The 25,535-nt window shown below is 34.1% G+C and overlaps 1 protein-coding gene across 7 annotated transcripts in view; it reads right to left on the bottom strand.

Annotated features, from left to right (window-relative positions):
- Nucleotides 1–25,535, bottom strand: part of TBCEL (tubulin folding cofactor E like) — a 55,764-nt gene that overhangs the window by 5,529 nt on the left and 24,700 nt on the right. For all 7 annotated transcript variants that reach the window (XM_031960167.1, XM_031960166.1, XM_031960169.1 and 4 more), the window contains 5 exons: nucleotides 21,723–21,862; nucleotides 16,236–16,417; nucleotides 14,766–15,022; nucleotides 10,636–10,762; nucleotides 9,047–9,163 (listed from right to left, as the gene is read on the bottom strand). In XM_031960167.1, coding sequence (XP_031816027.1) covers nucleotides 9,047–9,163; nucleotides 10,636–10,762; nucleotides 14,766–15,022; nucleotides 16,236–16,417; nucleotides 21,723–21,862 — 823 coding nt within the window. The remainder of the gene's footprint in view (nucleotides 1–9,046; nucleotides 9,164–10,635; nucleotides 10,763–14,765; nucleotides 15,023–16,235; nucleotides 16,418–21,722; nucleotides 21,863–25,535) is intronic.

The following is a 25,535-nucleotide window of genomic DNA, read 5'->3' as shown; positions in this document are numbered from 1 at the left end:
TTCAATTAAAGCTTAATTCAAATAGAACTCATTTATCTTCAAAATCAAATATCTTATCAATAATTCCAAAATCTCAGAAAGGGTAACGTGATTCTGTCCTCTAAAGTAATATTTAGAGTTTCATCATCTGAATTCTAATTTTATTACTCTCATTAAGTTTATCATTTAACCATGGGCAATTCAGTCAATCTGTCTGTACTTCCAATGCCTAATCTCTGAAATCGAGGACATCACAAGTGGAGTTAAGAAGATAATGCTGAGAAAGAACTATTAAAAATAGCCTTTTTGGTAAATAGCAGGTAGAATTATTTAATTCAGGTTTTCTGCCCCTTTTCACTGTGGTACTCTAGCAGTAAGTGATTTTATTGAGTGGGAAACAAAAGTTATCCATACTTCTGAAGTTAGCATGATCAAAAAGGCACAGAGACTGGTAAAAGAAAACCAAAAGCTAGATGCAGCCTTGTGAAGAACACTCCCCAGGGACAGACTAACTGTTAGACTTCTTTCAAATTTAATAAATAAATTAATTGAAGACAGTTGAGTGGAGGAAAAAGTTTATTTAGATTCTGCAAGATGTTTTCAACAGAAATGAAATATGGGAAAATGAGTATGGCACATTTGAAGGTAGAGCTTATCTAGAAAAGACATGAAAAGTGAAGAAGCGCTGAAAAGAAGAACTCCTGTCCTCTTATCTTCCTTATCCCATGATTATTAGGAACAGCAGTTAGCATTATAGAAATCTTTCTTTCCTTGGCTGTCAACTCCATACTCCCAATACTCACAGAATTTCAGGGTTGGAAGAGAATCACAAAGCAATCTAAGCTACCTCCTACTTTAACAGTACTTAAGAGTCCAGAGAGATCTGGATCATATGTAACAGGGCTCTGACTACTTCTCTGCCAATGGCCATGCTTAGGCCTTTTTAGCATGTGGATAACTGAATGAATGAAGCTTTGACACAGTACTTGAAAACGTTACTAATCTTCATCTGAAGATGAGTCTTGAATGAAACATTAAAGCAAAAGGCAGACACACATAGAAATTTCAACTTAGTCATAAAGTATTAAAAGTATTAAAAGAGCATAATCACAGGCTAGAGATGTAAGAGAGTTCTGAAGCCATCTAAGACTAATTCTCTCATTATATATCTGGGGGGAGGGGTAGGAAGAGAAGGGGTCGTGATTTATCTAAGGTCACATAATTGGAAACACTGTCAGAGGTGGATTTGAATCCAGGTCCTCTAGAACCAAAGCTTTACCCACTTCTTCCATCATTCAGTCCAATTCTTTATTTTTTACCAAGAAGGCAAAAGAAACCTAAAGAACTCAGTATAGGCCCTTCCCCTTGTACTTTAGCTGCCTCTTTCTTATCAATAATCTTTAAGCCAAATAACTTGGAAAGTACTATATTCTTTGAGTAATCTTCTTAAAACACCATAAGCACAGAACAATGCCAATTTTAAATCATCTTTTAACTTTTTAAGGCAAGTAATCATGACTTCCTTTGGTCTTTCCCACTTCTATTCATACAATTCTCCATGACTGCAATGTCTTTGGTCTTATTTCAACCTATCCAAAGTCTAGCTGCACAAAGACCCTGGTATCTATGTGCTCTGAGAAACCTTTCTTGACAACACAAGCCAAAAGTAAAATCTCCTTTTGAAGTACTATAAAACTTACTGTCTCTATATAACATACTTATTTTGTGATACTTATTTTTTTCCTTATCTTGTTTGTTATTTATTCATATGACTATAGCTTTATTTCCCCAACTAGAATGAATCCTCTTTGAGGACAGGAATTCTAATAACTTTTTTTTTTGGTATCCCCTACATCAATGCTTAGTTTATATGCTTACCTTGCATACTGCAGCTAGCTAGTAAATATATATCAGTAGATTAATTGAATATTGACATAAAGACAGGCAGAGTAAGAAGGCTTCATGAAAAAAAACTGAAGCTGGCTTTTAGAGGATGAATATATTTTGGAAAGGTGGAGGGAGAAAAGAGAGAGTAGGGCATTATGAGCAAAAGCAAAAGACTGAAATGGACTTAGTTCGTGCAGGATAATAACGTCGGCAGTCTTAACACAAAAGGAGGTATATGTTGGAGAAAAAGGCTAGATAGGCAGAGGGGTCCAGATTATGTAGGCTCCAAAAGCAGGCAAAGATACTTAAGAGGTTGAAGGAGTAGGAAACAGGGAATCATTAGACTTTTTGATATATAAGTGACATGATGTATTAAGAAAAACTTAAGCTAGTAGCAGTAAGATGGATTAATGTGTATGTGTTTGGGGTGAAGACCTGGAGGGTTTAGGAGAAGAGAAGTAGGACTAAAACCACCAAATTAGACAAGATGCTGAATAATCAAGGACTAAAGGGATTAAGAGTCAGGAATAAGGTGGTGAAGTGGAAAAAAAGGGACAAATACAAAAGATAAAGAAAAATCAACAGGATTTGGTGATTGACTACAAAAGCTAAACATGATTCAAATTTCATTAAAGGATAATTAGAAACATGGTGATTCCATTGAAAGAAACAGGTATGCTATGGAAGATGTGGCAAGGAAGATGATAATCTGAGACTGAAGTCATGGCTTGAAATCCAAGTATAAATTCATAGACTAGGAATCAGGATGTATGAATTTCATTTCTTTCTTTAATTTGGGCAAAGACTCCCATTGCTCTTGAGCAAACCATAGTCTTTTGGTATTCCAGATTCTTTAACTGGTAAAATTTATAAAAACATTCTTTACCTGGTAGACTGCATTGTGTAATAGACAAAGGACCAAACTAAAAGTCACAAAGACATGGGTTCAAATTCTGCCTCTTACATATATTGACTGTGTGACCACAAGCAAGCCACTAATTTTCTCAGGATTTGAGGCACTTCTGTATAATTAGAAGCTATAGATAAGTTAGTAAGCTGCATCAATGGAGGGAGTTTCCACATTGGGGGTTCACTATACTAGGAAAATCATAGGTACATATAAAAAGATTCACTATTTAATGGGCTCAAAAGAATTCTTTAAAGACTAACAGTTAATCAATCCAAAAACAAGTTAGCCAATCAATCACCAAGTATTTATTATGCACCTACTATGTGCCAGACACTATGTTTGCCACTGGGGACAAAAAGAACAAAGAATAAAACAATCCCTATCCACAAGCCATATAAATCAGCACAAACCTACAGCTCAGGATCTGTAATAAATTTAAGTAATAATCATTCTGAGAAAGCCATACTTTTAAGAAAAATTGAGAATATATCTTACAGCATTAATGTCTCTTCAGTTAGAATCATCAAATTCCACTGACACCCCAAGTTGGACAAAGAGCTTAGAAACAACATCTTATGGACTAATAAAGACTTTTTAAGGAGTAAAAGAGAAAAAAAAACTTTTTTTTTCAAGATTGTTATTAAGAATACTTAGCTCTTTAGATAAAAGGCCATAAAATATCCCTTGTGGGACTAAATACCTGACTCTTTCTCCCCTTTCTATTAAAAAGAGCAGAGTATGTGCTATCAGTCAGATGAGCAGTAATGCAATGCCTTTCAAAATTTTCAAGTTAAAAAGTTCAGACACAAAAGATAGCTACCCCAAGATCATGATTCTGGAGGGTTGGTACTCTTGGATATTTCCTCACTAGCACATACAGACATATGTATACATCTCAGATCAAGAGAGGGGAGGTAGCACATTTTTTGCTAGGCTGGGAAAGTGGCAAGAAGTCAAAACAAAGCACAAGGTAATTGAAATGACAAAGACCCTAAGCTTCAGAGAAGAGCTAACATTTCAGAAGCTCTCCACTGTATAATGGGGAGAATGCTCCTTTTGTTTCTCATAGCTTAATGTGAGCAGTGCTGTGTTACTGCCCCTGTCCAGGAATGACGGAGCCTAGCCATGTGGAGAAGCCCAGGAGACTCATGTCAAATGGAGGAATGCTCCTGTACAACAGCAAGCCCTCTGTCTGTAAGGAGGAGGAGGTAAGGGCAGAGTGCACTAGGATTTCTCTAGCATCCTAGACAAAATGAGCCTTTATCAGGAAGGAGGGCCAAAGAAAGGTCACTGCCCTATTCTCACAATAATACACAATAATAGAGAAATACAATCAAGTCTAGAAAACCACTAATTTTATGAGAAGAAATATTCATCTTATTTTGCAATTTTACCACCAGCAATTAAAATTAACATGTTCAAGAAACCACGACCTACTTTGACACCAGGCACAAGGATTTTTCAAAGTAGGATCTAAAGATTTCTTAGACACAAAGAAACCAAAGGGTCAAGGGGGGGTATAGTAGCAAAGAAAAGGCTTCAAAGCAACCTTATCCTGGCATTTACATCCCTTATTGATAATACCCTTCTCTTCTTCTCTGCCTATCAGTCAACCGTGTCATATCTTTTTTAGTTATATTTTCTTCCTACTGAGATGCAAAATGAGAATTTTTTTAAAGGCTCCTTAAATCAATAAACCTATTAGCCCATAAACCATACAATATATGGTACATTATTTCCCTAAAGGAAAGCATATTTTAATTGCATGAAAGAAGAGAGCTATGCAAACCCATTAAGTATTCAATCTAGTTCATCAAAAATAGGGAAAGATGAAAAACACAAAATAAAACAAAAAATGAGTTGTCACAGGCAATGTAATATGAGCTGAGGTATGGACAACTGAGGAGGGGAGACCAAAAGTATAAACATGTAAATGATACAGACATACACATGACAGAATAATTTTTCCTCAAAAGAAATTGCATATTCTTAGAGACCAAAAGTTCTATTCTCTATTATCAAAAGGAAAAACCTTGCAACTTGTTTTACTTAAAATTCTGTGATGCTTCAGTTTCTAAATTTTAAAAGTTCTGATTTAGTCTGAATCTCTGACTAATTTAGTACCGTCCTTTAAACCAATGTAGTTAGGAAAATTACTTTACAACTTCTAGTATTAGAAAACTACATGGAATCTGAGATTTAAAGGAATTTGCCCAGGTTCATGGCCAGTTTATCTTAGAAGTCAGGATTGAACCGAGGTCTGCTTGACTCCTTGCATCTCTTTCAGTAAAACTGATTTAGAAGACTAAGTTTTACTCTCACTTATATTCCTAAATTTACCAAAAGCTTACAAATGAATCCTGAATCTTAGTTATAAACTGGGTTACCTTCTCTACCTACATCACCAAAGATTCCTCTTTTTAAAGAGCTTACTCAAGTAGACTAGTCAAGCAATGAGAATAAGGAATAAGTGATATACAATCCAAAAAAGAGATCTAGAGGAAATGACCTCAGCAGAGACTTTATGGGATGACATGGACAAGAGTTGCATAGGAATAGGAGTTGTAGGTGAATTGTGATCTATACCTCTGGAGGGAGCAAGTATCTAAGTCTTAAGAAGTGTTCCAAAACAATTTACTGTAATTAATTGAAAAAACATACTGATAGATGGTGGATCTTATTATGACACCCACTAGATTTTACTTAAGATTAGATGTTTAAAAAAATAGAAGAAAAAGATTAGAAAATGATAAAAAAAACTAAACGAGTTCCCATATTTCAAATATCTCTCAAATAATTTAACACCATGTACTACAGGTAGATCCTGAGTAGTCTGAAAGAAATCACAATAGCATTTAACATATGGGATTTGTCACAATCCTGCAAGAGCAAACCCCTTGCACATCTTCTATGAAATGCTAGGGAAGTGAAGTCTTTATAAACCAGAAAGATGTCCTTTGTGTTGGCTCACAAACCACAAATCTATGATTCATCAGATTGTGTTGACAGACTTCAAATTTTGTTTCCAAAATGAATGTCAGTTCTGTCAGGGTTAAGACTATCATCCTCTAACTCTTATCTAGAGTCTAAAGTGAACATTTCCTGAAAGTTCTCCTAATGAAAATATAGTCAGGAACTTCATGAAATATGACCAAAGGGAACATTTTTCCAGCCACCTGCAGCACAGGCTGAACATATTCTGAAACAACATTAACAATTCTCTGGACTGGAAAAAAAAGACTTTAATGGCTATACTCATCTCTAAGAAACACTGCACAGGTGAATGCATTCAAATAAAGAGCTTATTGATTGGGAAGGTGGATTCCACTGTGTTGAAAGGCCAAGAAACAGGGGGTAGAGATTTCTCATCCTCTCTGTTGCCTTACCCAGTAAATACACACAACACAAAACAGATGGGAGATTGCTTAGTTATACTAAAACTATGAATATAAAGCTCATTATTGTCAGAGTTAGTATGTTATAAAGGCTGAACTTTGAACTTTCCCTACCAGTAAAGAATAGAAAAAAAATTAACTAGCCACCCATAAGAAGTTATAGAAACTCCCTGCTGGTTCATTTCCCCTCCTCAGCCCATTTAATATTTCATTCTGTTCATCATATGAATTCAAAAGTTGCAGGTAATCAGAACCCGCATGTCTTTCTGGGGCAGGAAAATGGCATATGAAAATCTCTGGATTACATGTAAATTCATATGTTGTTAAGTAACTCTATACTTGAAAATAGATGAAACAAAATAATCTATCTTGGTCATAAAGAAATTATTCTATCATAAAAGGATATTCAAACGATTCAAAATGATGCACATGTCCTCAAGATAACAATGAATAAACTACCAGACTTAAAAGAGTCAAGAAAACTTGAGTTTCAAACTGTGTCTGATGCTTAAGTTACCCTCTCTGAGCCTATTTCTTTACTTGTAAAATGGAAATAACTACCTTTAATACCTACCTCATATGCAAATTTTAAAGTGCTATATAATATCACTGATTGTTATTTTTTACAATTTAAAAATCTGTCTTAATTAGGAAGAACCACTTTTTATTTTACACAAAGTCAGAAGAATGAAAAGAGATGAATAGCTCAGTGAACCAAACAATAAAGGGGAGACACAAACAGCATTTTTTAACAGAAATAAGAGTTCACAGAAAAATTAGTTCAGCTTTTTCTCCTTCAAATGAAAAAAAATATTCTATGACTAAGTGAAAAAGATGGTAGAACTATAAACTCAGAACTGTCAGGGATCTTATATTCCTTTTTTTAGAGAGAACATTAACAAAGGTTAATCTCTCCAAATTTAACACTTTCCACAATGTTGCCTTAAAATCAGCAAATCCAAGGGTATTATCAAATGTCATTCTTTCATATACATTTACTTACCGAGACACAATTTCGTCACTTTGATATTTATTCTATGATTCTCCTATTTGATAATGTTGGTGTTTTAGAGAGGAAATAAGTAAGGAGTTGGTAAAAGAGACCCATGGATAGCAAGGAAAGTAATGATACCATGGTATCACATATCCCTCTTCCTAATACTTAACCAGTACATCTTAGGGCCATTTATTTTCTATTCTTTTATTCATCACTCCTTTTAATGCCAAAATGAAGAGGCCAATTCGACTACCACTGAAGTTAAACTATACTAGCTTCAATACTGCTAAAATACTCCATAATGAAAGGTCTATTGTGTAACAGATATTACGCTGTTAGCCCATTTTTGTGGGAACAGAGAATGATTTTCTTTTCTTTTATCATCTCACTAACATAGAGCCAGTCCTCATGTATCCTGTGATCCAGTATACTGGCTTCCTCCTGTCCATTCCTCCAACAAGACACTATCTCTCAGTTCTGAGCATTTTATCTAGCTATACCCATCCGACCCCCATCCCAATACTCTCTTCAATTCTGGCATCCTTCAAATTCCAGTAAAAATCCTACCTTCTACAGGAAGCCACTCCTGATTGCCTTTATTCTAGCATCTTCCCTTTTTTTTATCTTCAATTTATCTTCTTGGTAAATAGCGTTTGCTTGTTGTCTCTCATTAAAATATGAAGACAGACACTATTTCTTATTTTTCTTTGTATATCCAAAGCTTAGTACAATGCCAGACACATAAGAGATGCTTAATAAATGCTTGTTGAATGACACCTGTATCATCTAGTACATTCAAAATCAGAATCTTGCTATCTCCCACCAAAAAATGCAATGATAATTATTTCCTTGAAAAGTTATGCTTCTTGCACATCAAGCTTCATAAACGAAAACAAAATAAACTTTTTAAAGGTTTATTTTTAAACTATACACTGTTTAAAATTGGGCTGGTTCTCAAGCATCAGAAGAATTTCAAAGAAATCCCCAAATTTCTTGATATCAACTCTTTCAAAACCAAAATTGTTATAAATCATTTCCCCTTGGCCTTCTTTGAAAGCTCAAAAATAACAATTCTAACAATTCCTCAGAGACCTATTTTCCACCCCCTTAAGTCATCTGCAATATTCCTTCTTCAGTTCTCTTCGCATTTTATACACCTCTCTCATTTTGATGAAAACCAGAATATTTCTAAAGAGTCTACAATATGAAATGATAGATTAATTTGTGGAGTATGTGCAGAAAAAATGGCCTATTGAAGAGGATCAAAAAGAATCAATGGTATGAATCTGGGAATGAGAATCACAGAAGTGGCCAGATATAAATATGTGTATGTGACCACTCAAGACTTACCAAGGTACTATCCTCTAAACAGTTTGATGAGGTAGGTAGGGAAGAATTATTATCCCTGTTTTATGGACAAAAGACTTGTGATTTATCAGGGGTCACAAAGCTAGTTAAATCAAAATTGGGTTGCAAACTCAGGATTCCTGACTTCAAGCCCATCTTTTTCTCTATCATGCTTCTTCTCAAACAAAGTAAATATGAACAAGTATACTGTCCTACACCAAAAAAAGTAGGCCAAATTCTATGCTCACATATTTTCTCTCATATCTCCGTATTCTGTGTCTCTCTTGTGTCTCCTTTATGTCTAATGTGGGGGTAGCCTTCAAAATATTTTGAATCTTCTCAACTCTGACCTTGAGACAACACCAACAAATGCAGAGAAAGCCAGTAACAAAAGAATAACTGGGCTTTTGAACAAGCTACATACTCTAAAAAGGCAAGTTGTCTAAATCATTAACTTGTTGAAAAAACTCAAGTATCGTTTAATCAAATTGCTCTCTAAACAGTCTTGGTTAACTGTTCAATAATTTTTACCTGAATGGTACTTCCTCTTGGGGGACATCCACATAATAACGAATGAAAAATCGCTCAGAGTCCTCTCGTTCTCCATCAGTAACAACACTGCCATTAAGTTTGGAAACTGATGGCAATCTGTAAGTTTAAGCCAAAATAAAGATCCTTTAAAAAACTGAAAAGTATTAATTCAGCCTGACAAATGAAAGGTGCACTGGGTTTAGGACTGAGACTTAACACTTACAAAGTAGAATAAATCCTAAGTCACCCTAATAAGAATGACAATGATATGAAGATGTAAAGAAATGGCAAACAATGTGATAGAGAGAGAGAAGCAAAAGTCAGGCATTATGAAGCTGACTTTCTAGTTACAGGAATCCCTTTGTAGTCATGTTTTAACTTCAGTGGAAATGGTTATAAAGAGGAATAAATACTTACCAATTAGAGAGTTGTTAAGACATTAGAAAATAATAATGCTTGCAAAAGAAATCAAATAGCTTGCAGAGAATGCTTCCTTTGAAAATATTCAGAGAATATTTTTTCTTTAATTCCTTTAATAAGATATTATATGCATGTTAATCTATTTTAAACCAGCAAAGTGGCTCCTGGGTTATTTTACTTCAGATCCATTCTCTATTAGAGAGGCTGTTCCTTTTAGGGCATACATGGACATAAAGCCTTCCAAAACCACTAACTATGTGTTTTATATAGTATTAAGGAAATCAAAACCAAAGTTTTCTCCATGACTATTCCAAAGTCTCACCTTCAGCTAAAGAAACATACTACAAAAAGAGGAGGGGAAAAAAAGAAACATACATGTTGATGACTTATTTTAGGACCTGTCAGAGACAAAGAGCAGGAAGCTTGGGAAGAAGCTGGGAATGGTGAGTTTCTCTAAATCAATTTGTAATTTTTAAAAAATGCTATTTATAGGTATTACAATGACCATCTATACTGGCATGGAAAATATAGTTGATTTAAACAAAAAATTCTCAATAAATTCACTTTTCTGTATGCCATGAAATAGCATTCCAAATATCCCAATTATTAACAGGTAAAATAATAATTATGACAATGATGATAATAGTACTAAGTATTAGACAATACGCTAAACACTTTACAATTATTATCTTATTTAATTCTCATAACATCTCTGGGAGGTAGATGTTGTTTTTAAACCTATTTTATATTTGAAAAACTGAGGCCAAAAAAAAAGGTGAGATGACTTGCCCAAGATCACATAGCCAGCAAGTGTTTGAGGCTGAATTTGAGTTCAAATCTCCTTGATTCTAGATTCAATGGCTCTATTCACTGCACTATCTATATCTTCCCTCCACCTCTTCCACTACATAAGACAATAATTTCTTTTGGTTCTGTGGCTCTTATCAGCCTGACAATTTTAGTGCTTCCCAACTATTTCTCCTGTCATTCAGAATCCTAATGCTCTGGGAGGAGCCTTTTCCCACAGTGGCTACTGAATGGAGGTACTGTTGCAATATGTTCACAGTGAGTTTCTTCCCATCACTCTCTGTCCAAACAGTAGTTATACCTCTAAGAAAAGCCCACTGTCACATTCATATGATAGGAGAAAAGAATGAACAAAAACACACCTGGCTATCACCAATTTTCTGCGCTCTTCAGTGGTATATGGCTGAAGAAGAGGTATCCCTAGCAATCTTACTTCTTCAAGTTTCGGGAATGAATTTAGTTTGTCAATGTCTTCCCAGGAATGCAGACCTGCTTTGAGAAAAGCTTTCTTTAAGTAAAAATAAAAGAGCACACAATGAATTTATAAGATTAAAAAGGTAAAAAGTGGATTAAATTAATTAAAATAATTAAGATTTTTAATAGAAACAGGCTTCTGCATTAGCTATGGAGCCTGATATTTCTTTAATCAAGGATGAAAAGCCAGCATAGTATAATGGAAAGTCTTGGACTTGGGGGTCATGAGACCCGAATTCGAATCCTAGCTCACAAACATATGACCAGAGGCAATTCACGTCACAATTCATAGTTTCTGTTTCCTGCTCTAATTGAGGATGATCATATATGTATTACTTTCTTCACTGGGGTTCTGTGGGGAAAGTAATTTGCAAATCTTAAAAGTTTTGCAGAAATAAGAACTATCCTGAGGAAACAGAATGCAGTAAGTAACAATATTAGCCTCCTTATGGTCTCCTAATAGCAGTTACACTTTGACCCACAAGCTGTCAGGGGTTAAGGAGGGCAATTTCATTTTACAAGGTTCAATCATCCAATGATTCTTCATTGACATTGCTTAGATGGCTGCTGGCAGTTTGCAGGAAATGTATTTCTCCACTATACTCTGAAGCAAGCATCATGAACTCTTTCCACATAAGAGTCAGAGAGAGGATACGATTTTTGAAAAATGTTAAATTATAGTCAATTTTTCACTTAGCTCTAGGTGATGGATTCTGAAATATGGGGAGATCAATATAACCAAAACTGATTATTTTTCTCATTTATTGGAAAGATAATAATTTGGATTATCTGAGTCTTTATTCACCAGATATCACAGTACCTATGCTAGAATTTTATTGCTGCTATTGTGGGGAGAGGATAAGCACAAATTAAAATAAAAATCAAAGAGTTTCAATAAACACCATGAAAACTTGACCTTTTAAGATAGAAGACATTTGATATTTTCAAAATATATGATCTGACAGTTATAAATTGAAATCCCTAAGCACACTGCAGCAAATTAAGAATAGACTTTTCAGTCCCAAGATGAAATCCCGCCTTTTGTTAGGAGCAAATATACCATTCTGGTCAATATTTGGCTCAAGCCAGGAAAATATTCCTGTAATAACAGATATAGTCAAGGGTCCACGTGACAAAGACTTCAGTCCCTTCCTGTTTCTGTCAACCTTCAGCAAGGTTAAAGGAAGGAAGTTATTTGTTCCATAAATAAACTCAATCATAACTGTCCTCCTGGGCTCCAGGATAGCCTTTGTATCTAGAAGGAGGAAGAAAACACATTAGCTCAAGGGATGCATATTTGGAAAGCAATAAGCTTCCTTAAGAGTGTGTGTGTGTGTATGTGTGTGTGTATATGTGTGTGTGTATACACATACACATGTGTATATATATATATATATATATTTAATTTGTGTCTCAACTCAAAAACCTCTATAGTCAAATAAATTAAGCCCATAATTTGACACACAGGCAAGCTTTTTTGATGTACTGATCATTTCTGCTATATTTTTTCTCTTTCTTTTTCTCTTTTTTTGCTTTGTTTGGATTGTTTTTTTAGGGGGAGGTAATTAGAGTTAAGTGACTTTCCTAGGGTCACATAGTTAATTAAGTGTCAAGTGCTAGAATTTGGATTTGAATTCTGGTACTCCTGATTGTGCAGCCAGTGCTCTATTCTCTGTTGAATAATATAATGTATTCTATTTTTATATGTACTTTCTTGAAATGGAAATTTATTGTTATATATTTTGAATTCTCTCATGTTCTGCTGGGAACATAATATTTTTTTTTCTTTTTTGGTCTTTTTTTGTCTATTTTGTATTTAGAATTTTAAATAAATAAATAAATGCATAAAAAAGAAGAAAGGGTTATGGAAAGGTTCCTATAAAAGGTGGGACTTTAGCTAGGACTTAAAGGAAGCCAAAGAGGTCAGTAGTTAAAGTGACGGAGAACAATCCAGGTATAGTAAACAGCCAGAAAAAAAATTCCTGGAACCAAGAAATGGAGTATCTTGGTCATGGGATGGTCAGGAGGCCAGTATTACTTAATTCAAGAGTATGTGTTGGGGAGTAAAGGTGTAAAAATCTCTATAGACATGTAAATTAAGCCCATAATTTGGCACATAGTCAGACTTTTTTGATGTACTGATCATCTCTGCTATATTTTTTTCTCCTCTCTTTGTTTTTTTTTTTTTTTTAGGGGTGGGGGTGGGAGACAATCAGGGTTAAGTGACTTTCCCAGGGTTATATAGCTAATAAATGTCAAATATTGAATGCTATATTTGATTCCAGCAATGGATAGAACACCAACCCTATAGTCAGGAGGACCTGAATTCAAATGTGGCTTCAGACACTTAACATTTCCTAGTTTGGTGATCCTGGGCAAGTCACTTAACCCCAATTACCTCAGAGGAAGGAAGGAAAGCATGCAGGCAGGCAGGGAGGGAGGGAGGAAGGAAGGAAGGCAGGGAAGGAGGGAGGAAGGAAGGAAGGAAGAAAGGAAGAGAGGAAGAGAGGGAAGGAGGGAGGAAGGAAGGAAGGAAGAAAAAAGAAAAGAAACATTTGATTCCAGAATCAGTTCTGGATCAGAACATAGTTGCTCCATCCTTTGTGCTCCTAGCAGCCTTTTCTTTTTCTCTTTTAAAAAAATTACTGATTTTAAGAAATAACTCTGAAAAAGGAGATGAGGACAAATACAAGAGGAAATCTAGGCAATGTAAAATTAAGGTATCAACAGAAATCTATTCTTTAAAAGGAAAAAATAGTTCAAAAATGTGTATCTGAAGTATGAAAACTTTCTTTTTAAATTTACTTCCCTCTCCAATAACTCTGTCATGTAAACCAAGTCCATAACTTTCAGTTCTATGTGAATGTTATTTTTAGTTTTGTAGTTGTTTACTTACACGAAAGACCTAAAATTACATTTTTTGTGGTACTCCCCCATTAATGTGGATTGCAACTCTTTCTATGACTTAGTAAATAACTTTTTTTGTGAGTTTCTAGGACCAATATGATCTTCATCTTGTTAACCAACCTGATGTCAAGCATGTCTGGTCAGTTAGACTGGCTGTTTTTTATGCGGAAAGCATACAAGCTATTCTCAAACAGAGAAATAATGCCTTTCAAGCTTAAGATTTTCGAGATCTTACATTCCATTGGTCTAACCATTGAGAATCCATGGGCACTTCCATACCACAGTGAGGAATGAATGTAAACTTTGATGAAGACTGTTTCAATAAATATGCTAAAAAATCTTTGAAGAGCAGAATTAAGAAGAAGCTAATTATATAGTAATGTATACTAGAAAAAAAAAATAGGATAAAAGGGGGAAAGGAAAATCAGCAGCAGGTTTCTAAAGCTAATGCCCAAATGAGATTTTCTAGGTAATATCTCCTTATATTATAAATAATCTTGGTCTTATTTAGTTCAACCATTTGTTTTTTTACTTTCATAGTTTTTAGTGATCTGTGATTTTATCAATGGCAGTCCTGCTATTGCTATTGATGCAGTTAACTAGTCCCCTGAAAGTTCACAGATAGTCTTTTAAAAGTAAAAGTAATTGCAGCTGAAAAATTCATCACATCATGACTGCCTGATTGATGGTGAGAACAAACTTAGATTTGTTCATAGACAATGACATGTATTCAACTTTTTCCGTACTGATAGGATCTATTAAGAGTTTTCTGGAATCTAGGGTCCCATGGGTGCCACAATTAGGCATTAGAAGAAGGCACTGAGAAGGACTTTGGTGGAGAGGTTTTATAGCATTATCCCTTTAAATATAAATTAATCTCTATATATTGCTATATCTCTCAATGTTTGCATAATAACAAAGCTCTTCTGGAAAAGAAAAGAATGTATTAAATATAAATATATTAGTTTGTCCTCAAGGAATGAAATCATCACAGCTGAAAATTAATACCAAAGGAAAGATAAGTATGACATATACTTTTCTTTTTCATTTATGCACAAGCTCAGTTCATTTTGCATGGAGAACGGAAGAATTTTATAGCTTTAGTCCCCACCTGACTTATGAAGGCTAATGGAACGCAGATTGGGAAACAACCTTGCCAAGGAATCATCGGGCTCCTCAATGGCATTCAGGTGATTGTTGGCCAGTATAAGGGTATCCAGTGAAGGAAACATAACTCCTAATTTTCGAATTTCAGTCCAGTCCTGAAGGTTATTATCTGTGATATGGAGTAGCTTAAGAGATTGACAGCAAATAGAAGAACAAGACACTGTTTCATAGTCATTAAGGCACAGGAAGAGCTCCTCCAACCTGCATAGAAAGAAGCAAAGATATTCTCATTTCACATTTTAAAAAATCTAATAAACCACATATAAATAAGATAGGACACATACTTTTGCATTTACTTATTTAAATCAAATATTGATTGAGACTACTCCAAGCAAGAAACCTTGTTGAGTTATACAAAATAAAAAATGTTATATACATCACATTATATACAGATGTATATGGCCCCTGTAACCATAAAGCTCTTATAATCTATCTGAAAAGACAAACCTAAAAACCCATGAAACATGTGCAAATGATACCAGTCAACATAAAATTCAAAAGCAAATTGTGTAACGCAAACTGTTAGTGCAGTAACAGTTTAGACAAAGATCAGTGAAAGTAGCAACAATTGAAGGCAAATTCAGGAAGGTGAGCCATGAGCGTGCCTTGAAGAAATGGATAGAAATTAGAAGGAGAAGGGCAAGGAGGGAGACTTATCTAGAAAGCATGAGCAAAAGCAAAGATAAAGATTGTAAGGAATAAAACAGTAAAGGTTAGAGAAAATTAAATCAATTTAAAAGAGAATAAGAAATAAAATTGGGTAATGAAAGGGAAAGGAGAAGAGATATTACTAGAACGTGACAATTTTGATGTATTTAAACAATTAAAACATTAGTTTCAAAAACATTTTTAAAAGACTGAGTCTGAATAGCTACACACACACATTTTTCATGCACAATTTACTAACTAGCCAAGTTTTGATGAACAGCATTAATATGTTCATTTTTGAATAACTGAAAGTATCACCTTTATTAGAAACAGCAAAAAGATTTTCATCACACCAGATAAACCTTAACACATATTAAAGGACCCTTCTTGGTCCTCCCCTTCCAACTCCAACCCTGTAATGAAAATGTAGTAGGGTTTGGTGATCAGTAGTGAGAAATACTCCTCTTAAAACTATTTGTAAATTCCATCCAAAATGATAACAGCTCTGATGTCCTCACATTACTGCCAAATGCCCAAATTTCCAAGAAAAGTACTGCTGGATCATCTTAACGCTACCAACCAATCTCAGAAGTTCATTATTTTAAGTTCATTCTCCACTCAAACTGCAGGAATGATAAACTGTGGAAACTAAGAGAGCAACAAGCTATATAAACACTAACAAAGACAACTACAGGTGCCCCCCCCCCCCCCCCCCCCCCTCTCCACTCCTCTCCCCACTCCTGTATGCCACAGGCTCTTGGCTTACTCTGGTAATTCCTGCAGTAGCATATGGACTGTTTCCCAAGAAGCTTTGCTGTTGTTGAGGACGAGTTTTCTAACCCCAGAAAAGGACCCGGCACATGTTCTCTCTAAAACTGACAAATTCAGAGGGTTGGAACTCAGATTTAGAAACTCCAAGTGAGGAACATTTGACACAATTTTACTGACCTAGGGAGAAAAAAAAAAGGAGAAGCATATTAGACTGTAATCAAACCTTTAAAAGAGCATAAATACTTAAATCAGCTTCTAGGAGTGTATTATCAAGCAAGGGCTATTTGCTCCACTGAGTCTTATTTCATTCTGACCCCTAATAGTATAAATATAGTTTTGTTAAATCCTATTCTCTTCCTATTACAGAATAATACAACTCATCAAGGAGAATTATTTATTTGGCCTTTAGAAAAATTTTTTTATTGTCCTGCTTAATATTCGAGTAACACTATAATTTAGATAAGCTGATAGAGTGTAAAAAACATATTTATAGAATTCTCTCTGTATAGTTAAAAACAAAATGTAAATTTAAAAGTTTATTAAAGGTCTTTTTGACAACCACTTTGTGAGATCACAACTGGCTGGCAGGTAAGGCAGGAAATATTTATAACTCAGAATCTTCTGGAGAGATTAAAAAAAGGAGGCATCCGAAACTGCCCCTAACACTAACTCAAAAAATTTATCTATAACTGGACAATGACATAAAAAGCATGATCACCAATTTAGCAATTAGCTAGCAACTTGAAGATGGTGGTGGAGGGGTAGGATTTAAATGGTCAAAGCAAACCAGAGAAGTGTTAAGGAATCATTTCAATAAAGACAACTGCAGAACAAGATGCTTAGGAAAGGGAAAGCATGAGAAGTACTGGCACTGCCTAATTGTGATGGAGAGTTCTAGGAATCATGGTATGTACCTGTGTAGACACCCATCCACACACACCCACACACCCACACAAATATAAACATACATATAGAAAGGATACATGTGCCATACATATAATGCAACACGTACAAACATACATACACACACACATAACAGAAGATAAGAGAAATTAGGTCATGTCCACTTCCCACTAAGACCTGAAGTAAAATGAATATTCAGTTATGGGCTCCTTGGCTTAAGCACTGTGGATAATTTAAAGGAGTGCAACAAGGTGTTTAAGTGATTGAGGCAGGGAATTTCCATTAAGAAAGCACAAATAAATTAGGATTATTGAAATTGGAGAAAACTAAGAAGATTTCAGTGTGACACAACCAACAAGCCATCAATGATGAATGTGTGAATTTCAGTTGTTTTATCTAAGAGTGCAGAACTGTATTGTCAATCTGTATTCCACTGTTCCTATTGTGATGCAGGTTGCATCTGTGAAAAAGCTATATATAGTTATGAAAATCAGCAAAGCTAATTGGTCCATAGACAAATCAAACCTACACTTTTAGTTCTATTAGCCCCAAGTTCTAACCAAATGAGTAATAATGGTCTTCAAGCATTTGAGGAATTTTCAAAGAAAAGTGGTGACCAGTTGTATTCTCTCTCTGTGCTGTGGATAACAGAAAAAATGGAATTAAAAATGACCATGATAATTATTACCTATGGTAAAATGTTAATAAATTAAAACCAAATTAATAATTCCTAACAATATTTTCCTATATTTTATTCTTATAAGAAATACTAATGATAAAGAAGTTTGATTGCATAGGAAGTTTGCTTTCTAAAAGGCATATTTCAGGTAGTATCCCAAGAGCAGACAAATTTGGTTGTATTCTTCCATCAGACAATATTGATGAAGTATAATAAGAATGAAGGAATGATTTGCTGAAATACTGTAACACAATCAAAATCATATTAAACTGAATTTACCAATACAATGTATTTTGGAAAATACTACATTTTATTTACTATATATTATGTACTAATGTATTTTGGAAAACTGTCAACATAAGCTGAAGCAAAAAGGACTTTCTGATTAAATTGTCAATAAATAACAAATTTCAGGACATACTATTTTCCCCTGAGAATACTTATTAATTTGGGCTTGAAAGTGTAAGAATTTCTTGATAGCTTGGCAGAGAATCACAGCATATCAGAGTTGAGGAAACTGAGGTTTTGAGAAAGGTAAATGGCATCCCAAAGATTACAGACTAAGTAACTGAAAAAAACTTGGCCTGGACCTTATAGTACCAAGACTGGACCTCTTCCCATTCTCCGACACAACTCCTTCTCAGATACTGGAAGAAGTATCTAGCACTTTACACGGCCTCCTCCTTTAGGGTCTTGAAAATAGAACTCTTTTCTACCTACCATGACTTAGATATGGTCACATATGGTGGCCAGGACATCTTTCAAGGCCTCAATGATTATATGATTTAATAAGGGACCCTCCCCACTCATGTTTCAATAAAAAGAGAAACTGAAGTTTTAAGAAAAGTGGGAAGAAACATTTGTGAGATAATATCTGTAACTTATACCTAAGCTATTCACTATCCAGACTGAGTGGTTAATTGCTCTTACCTAAATAGCCTGGTTTAATTTCTTTCATAAAAAAGTTTTGTTAAAAAGAAAAAAAGGAGATACCTTGGGAAAGGTCAAGCAAAAATCTATTTGGCCACAACCTCCAGTTGAAGACTAAAGAATAGACATTTTTTTAAAACTGTAGTGCCTAGCCTTTGAGCTGTTCTTGTTTTGGAGAGCAGGTGTCAGAAAAGAGAGAAATCTTTCCACCATTATAAGATTTCACAATTCTTTTCCCGGTCATATTCTCTTGACCCTCAAGACAATCAGTAGCCACCAGTTAGGAACACTAAATTTGAAAGATGATCATTAAAATCTACCCCAGATTTATTAACCGGAAGTCAGGACCCTATTTACTTAGCATATTAAAATGGCAAATTATTTTAAGATATATATTTGTCATACTGAATACTTTCTAAAATAAATGTATTACTGAATTACCTTTGGCTACAGATCTCTAAAATACAGATTTTGGCTCTTTGCAAAATCTGAACTGCAATGATTTGAAATTGTAAACTTGTGGTCACCAACAGCCTGACAAGGGGTTATATTAATTCTAGTCAACACATGTCATCATTTTGTGGCTCTGTGTATTCCCCCTTCCACATCAGCCTAAACTAGTATATGTACTATAGATCAGAAGTGTAGGCAAATGATAACAGGAGATTAAGGAGGATAAATGAAGTAAAAAAAAAAAAAAAAGAAGCCAGGACAAACTAGAAAACTGCTACTTTAAGGGAAACACTAAACAAATATATATTTAAAAACTGCCTAACAGAAAGAATAGATGCTAACTAGGAACACTATTGGGACAAATATAGGATATATTATTAAATAGACTTATACTTAAGCATCATACTGATTTTCTGTTGCTCTAAGGCTTTATACAAGCCAAACTTTGGAGAAGGTTTAGCATAAATTCACAATAAGTGAAACTTCAATTTCAATTTTGATATGGACTTCAGAAAATCTCAGTGCAGACCACATTGCTTCAGTAGAAGAAAAAGGCAAATTATTTCATATAATTCCTCACAGAGCTAGGCAAAAAATCGTTTTCAGTAGATTGTTTGTTCTATTTTCCATATGAGATGTCTTCATCACTAGAGCTATTCCTATTAACTATCAACAGCTTTCACCAGTACATGGCAAAAAAAAAAAAAAAAAAAAAAAAGCCTACAAAAACAAAACAAAAGAAAAAAATTCTTAGGAATTTCTTGCTGAATTAAAAAATATTAAGAACAACAAAATGTGTATACAACAATTAAATTGACCTAAAGGAGAAAGCTGATGGAACTTGTCTACTCAGATAAAGCTTAGCCTGTTAGTCAATAAACATTTATGAAGCACCAACAATGTTCCAATCAATATGCTAAGTGCTAGGGACAGAAGAAAGGCAAAAGTAGTCTCAAGAAGCTCACACTGTAATGGAGAAGACAACATACCAACAAACTATGTAAAAAAATCTACACAAAATAGTTAAGAAGGAAAGCACTTAGCATGAAATGGAATTGGGAAAGACTTTTTGTAGCAGGTGGGATTTTAAGCTATATAGGAACACAATTGTCTAGTAGAGTTTTTAGGAAGACTATAGAGGTACAAAAAACCAGTTAAGCTCACTGTTGAAGTTACGTAGTATGGATGAATATTAAAGGAAAAAAGACCCTTGGTTAGATGTAGAATTAGGCACATAATTTGCTTGACAGACAATGTTATTCACATGGATAAAAAAATGAAACATGCTTCTCAAGTAGAGGATATTCCTTAGCTCACTCAAACTGGCAGCAGATCAGAGATTACATGCAAACTAGGTAACACAGATCTTAAAAAAAAAAGTTTAGGGTGGAACTACAATAAAGTAGGGATTTTAATAAAATGACATGTATAACACCAGAGATCATGAACCTAAGTAAAACTGCAACATATTAGTAAAAATGAGAGTGAAAGGAAGAAAAAAATAAGGCAGAGTGTAACAGACTTCCTTGAATATCCTACTATGGCTGACTTGAAAAGTGAATGACCCTGAATAACCTTTTTTATGCCTCAATTTCTTCATTTATAAAAGAGGGGATTAAGCTTATATGATCTTCAAGGTACACTTGAGATCTAGTAATCCATCAAGCTCTCTAGACAGTGAGTGATTCAACCCTTGATTCTCAAAAAAGAAGACTGAAACAAAGAGGGATTAAGTGAATTGTTCAAGGTCACATGACAAATTAAAAGCTCAGTGATAGGAAAAAAAAAGTGATTTTTAATAACTTACTAAATGTCTACCTTAAAATGGAATACACATGGAGTTCTTATTAAAAAAGGTGGCCTTTGTCAAGTGAGGACAGAAGTTATAATTTCAAAAGGAGAAGTGTGATTTATTTTGAACTTAAAACCATGTTGAAAAGATATTGTTAGCTTTTATCAATCATCCGAAACTACATCAAAAATACAATGAAAAATTTTAAAAGATTTAGAATTAACTTCTTGAGTAAAATAAATGAATGAATAAACTGAATAATTCTTTTTAAGAACCATAGTTTGAACATTCATCAAATGTTATGTCAATTTACAATAATAAATACTGAAGAAACAGTGGACACAGAATGTAGGATGTACAAACTGATAAAGTTTGGGAAATTTTAATGTTTTAGAATTGCTTCAACTTTTGGAGTTTTATCAACCTCTTAGCAAACTCAGTATTATGCACTAAAAGAAAACGGTTGTAATAACAACAAATATTCAAGTATCACCACTGTCAGATAGATGAAGTTTCAACATGTCTGAGTTGTTGTGGTTATTTTTCCTAATAGATACAAAGAAATAAATACAAACCTCAAGTGAAAATAGAATTCAGAAGAATTCAATAAAGCAGACACGTTTACCTTTTTTGAAGCCACCAAAAGAAATATCACAAACATTACTGTAAAGAATGATAATATGGTTCAAGTTGCATTTCACCAATGCGCAGATATTTAACTTTACCTCATGCCAGTCTTCAAGTTTATTGTCAGAAAGATCTAATTCAGACACATGGGCACAGAAGGCAGCAATTTCATTTTCGTCTCCTGCACAGGTTATTCCACAACTGTTCAACACCAGTACGCTTGGGAGGTTGAGTCGATCTGAATCATAAGGAAAGAAAAATATCTTTGAGGTCAACCTAACTTCTGTTTACATATGCCCATTCCTGAGCTCTCAAGAAATAAAAATCAAACTGTATAAAATTAACACAGTATTGGAAAGCTCAAGAAGTAAAAGGATAAAAAAAGTGTTGTGTTTCCAAGAGAATGATCTAGGAACAAAAGGAAATTACCAGTATAAGATCAGAAGCAATCTAAGAAGCTATTTGATCTTTATGCTCTGGAAAAACCCTAAATTTCAAATATACTAGAATAAAGAAAAAACTCATGATTAGTTCATATTAATAGTCAAATATATGCCAATTAATATCCAGATTACCATAGTCTCCTTATTGGGGTAGGGAAGTTTGAAGAAGGAATAAGTATTTCTTAATCTCTCATTATGTGCCAGATAATGTGCTAAGTGCTTTACAAATATTATCCTCTTTAATCAAGGTATGTATTTATTATCTCCATTTTATAACTAAAGAAACAAAGGCAAACAGTGGTTAAGTATCTTGGCTCAGGGTCAAACAATTACAAAGAGTCATATATTTTCCCCAACTTTTCTCTTTTCCCCCCTCCCATCTTTTTTTATCTTCTCCAATTCCTGCCACTGGAGATTTTTCCATGTCATTTTTTATGCCTACATCTTTAATCCATCCATTAAATCATCTTTCTTCTCTTAATCAAAAATGGAAGACAATCTGAGTTAAATGGACCCATTTATACTCTTGCATATCTTTTTGCATATTTGCAAAGTTCATCAGTCATTCATTACCCATTTTAAATCAACTCCTCCTCTCATTTTTGGAGGGTGGGTATGATGTAGCATTGTACTCCAGAGACGTGGGATACAGAGATTTGAGGTTATACATAGTTGCCAATTTAGTACTCTTATTTTCTTTCTTCCCTGAAAATCAAAATTTTTTCCCCCTAGTTACATGTAAAAACAATTTTTAACATTTGTTTTTAAAAATTTTAAATTCAAAATTTTCTCCCTTCCTCCTTCCTCATGTCCCCTTCATTGAGAAAGCAAGTAATTTGGGACAGATTATATAAAAGTAGTCATACAGAACATTTCCATAATAGTCATAGTGTAAAAGAAAATATATACCATAAAAAAAGAAAACAGCAACCTTAAGAAAAGTAAAGTTGTTTTTTCTTGTTTTTTTTTTTTTTTTTTTTAAAGTGTGTTTCAATCTATTTATCAGACGTCACCAGTTCTTTGTCTGGGCATGGATGTTTTTTGTAAGTCCTTCAGAATTGTCTTGGATCACTATATTGCTAAGAATAGCTAAGTTTTATAGTTGTTTATCTTACAATATTGCTATTACTTTGCACACAATTTTACTTTGCATCAGCTTCTGTAAATCTTAAGTTTTTCTGAAAGCATCCTGCTTATCATTTCTTTCCATTGTATTTACATTAGAACATCAAATAGCACAATTTGCTCAACCAATTAATGGGTAAACCCTCAATTTTTAATTCTTTGCCACCAGAAAAGAACTGCTCTAAATATTTTGGTACACATAGATCTTTTTCCGTTTTTTCCCCCTTAATCTCTTTTGGAATACAGACTTAGTGTTGCTAGGTCATAAGAGCATGCCTGGTTTTATAGGCATTTGGGAATAGTTCCAAATTTCTTTACAGAATGGTTGAATAGGTTTACAATTCTACCAAAAGTGCATTAATGTTTTTTTTCCACGCTTCCCCTCCACCATGAAATTTTCCTTGTTAGTTTTTTTAAGTAACCTAATAGTTATGAGGCAGTACCTCAGAATTGTTTTAATTTGCATTTCTCGAATCAATAGAGCATTTTTTTCATATAGCTATATATAGTTTTGATACTTCATCTGAAAACTATTGATTTTTTTGACTATTATTTATTGGGAAATCACTCAGGTTTTTATAAATTTGACTCAATTCTCTATGTTTGAGAAATGAGGCCTTTATCAGAGAAACTTGCTTTAAATTTTTTCCATAGGTATAATTGCTAACTTCATTCTATTCCCATCCCCATGTTTATTCTATTCTCTCTCCTTATACCATCCCTCCTCAAAATTATATGTTTCTGACTATCCCTTTCCCTTTAACAACACCTTCCCCCCTTTATTCCCATTCCATCCTACTTTTCTGCAGGGTATGCTAGATTTCTATATCCAATTAAATGTGTATGTTATTCTCTCTTTGAGCCAATTCTGAAGAGAGTAAGATTCACTTACTGCCACCTTCCACCCTTTTCTTACACCAATGTAAAAGCTTTCTCTTGTCTCTTTAATGTGAGATAATTTATGCCATTCTGCTTTTCCTCTTTCCTTTTTTCCTCTCTCACTTTTTTTCTTTAGATATTTACCCTTCATATTCAACTAACAACTGGGCACACTGTCTATACGTATTCCTTCTAACTTCCATAATAATTAAAATGTTCTTATGAGTTACAAATATCATCCTTTCACATAGGAATGTAAACAGATAAAACTTAAGTCTCTTATGATTTTCCTTTCTTGTTTATCTTTTTTTTCCCATGTTTCTCTTAAATCTTGTATTTGAAAGTCAAATTTTCTATTCAGCTTTTCAATCAAATCTTTAAAATGCTTGAAAGTCCTGTGTTTCATGAATATCCACCTTTCCCCCAAGGGATTATATTCAGTTTTTCAGGGTAGCTGATCCTCCTTTAATGTAGGAGCTATTAAATCTTGGGTTATTCTGACTATGGTGTCACAATACTTGAATTGTTTCTTTCTAGCTGTTTGCAATATTTTCTTCTTGACCTGGGAGCTCTGGAATTTGGCTATACAATATTCCAGGGAGTTTTCATTTGGGGATCTCTTTTAGATGATTGATGGATTCTCTTTCCATGTCTATTTTATCCTCTGATTCTAAGATACCAGAACAGTTTTTCTTGATAATTTCTTGAAAGATGATGGGTTCTTTTTCTGATCATGGCTTTCAGGTAGTCCGATAATTTTTACATGATCTTCCTGGAACTATTTTCTAGGTCAGTTATTTTTCCAATGAGATATTTCACACTGTCTTCTTTTTTTGGTTCTTTTGGTTTTATTTCTTGATTTCTCATAAACTCACTAGCTTTTATTTGCTTAATTCTAATTTTTAAGGAATTATTTTCTTCAGTGGAATTTTTATACCTTTTTCCTTTTTATACCTTTTCCACTTGGCCAATTCTACTTTTTATGAAGTCATGTTTCTTCAGTGAATTTTGTGCCTCTCTATTTAGCCAATTCTGCTTCTTTAAAGCATTCTTCTCATTAGCTTTTTGTACTGCCTTTACCATTTGGCCCAGTCTTCTTTTAAGGTGTTATTTTCTTCAGTAATTTTTTTGTCTCCTTTACTAAGCTGTTGAGTCTTTTTTCATTATTTTCTTGCATTGCTCTCATTTCTCTCCCTATCCTCCCCACCCCCACCACCTCTTACCTGATTTTCAAAATCCTTTTTGAGCTCTTACATGGCCTGAGAGCAATTCATATTTTGGGGGGGAGGCTTTGGATATAAGAGCTTTGAATTTGTTATTATTGTCTTTTGAGTGTGTTTTAATCTTCCTTGTCACCACAGTAACTTTCTGGGATCAAAATTTTTTCTGTTGTTTGCTCATTTTTCCAAATTACTTGACTTTTACATCTGTTAAAGTATTTTTTACTTTAGTACTATTACCAGG

This window comes from Sarcophilus harrisii, chromosome 3 (genome assembly GCF_902635505.1).
Source record: "Sarcophilus harrisii chromosome 3, mSarHar1.11, whole genome shotgun sequence".
NCBI classification, from domain to species: domain Eukaryota; kingdom Metazoa; phylum Chordata; class Mammalia; order Dasyuromorphia; family Dasyuridae; genus Sarcophilus; species Sarcophilus harrisii.
Note: the sequence above shows the minus strand (reverse complement) of the source record. Positions and strands in the feature narration are given on the sequence as shown.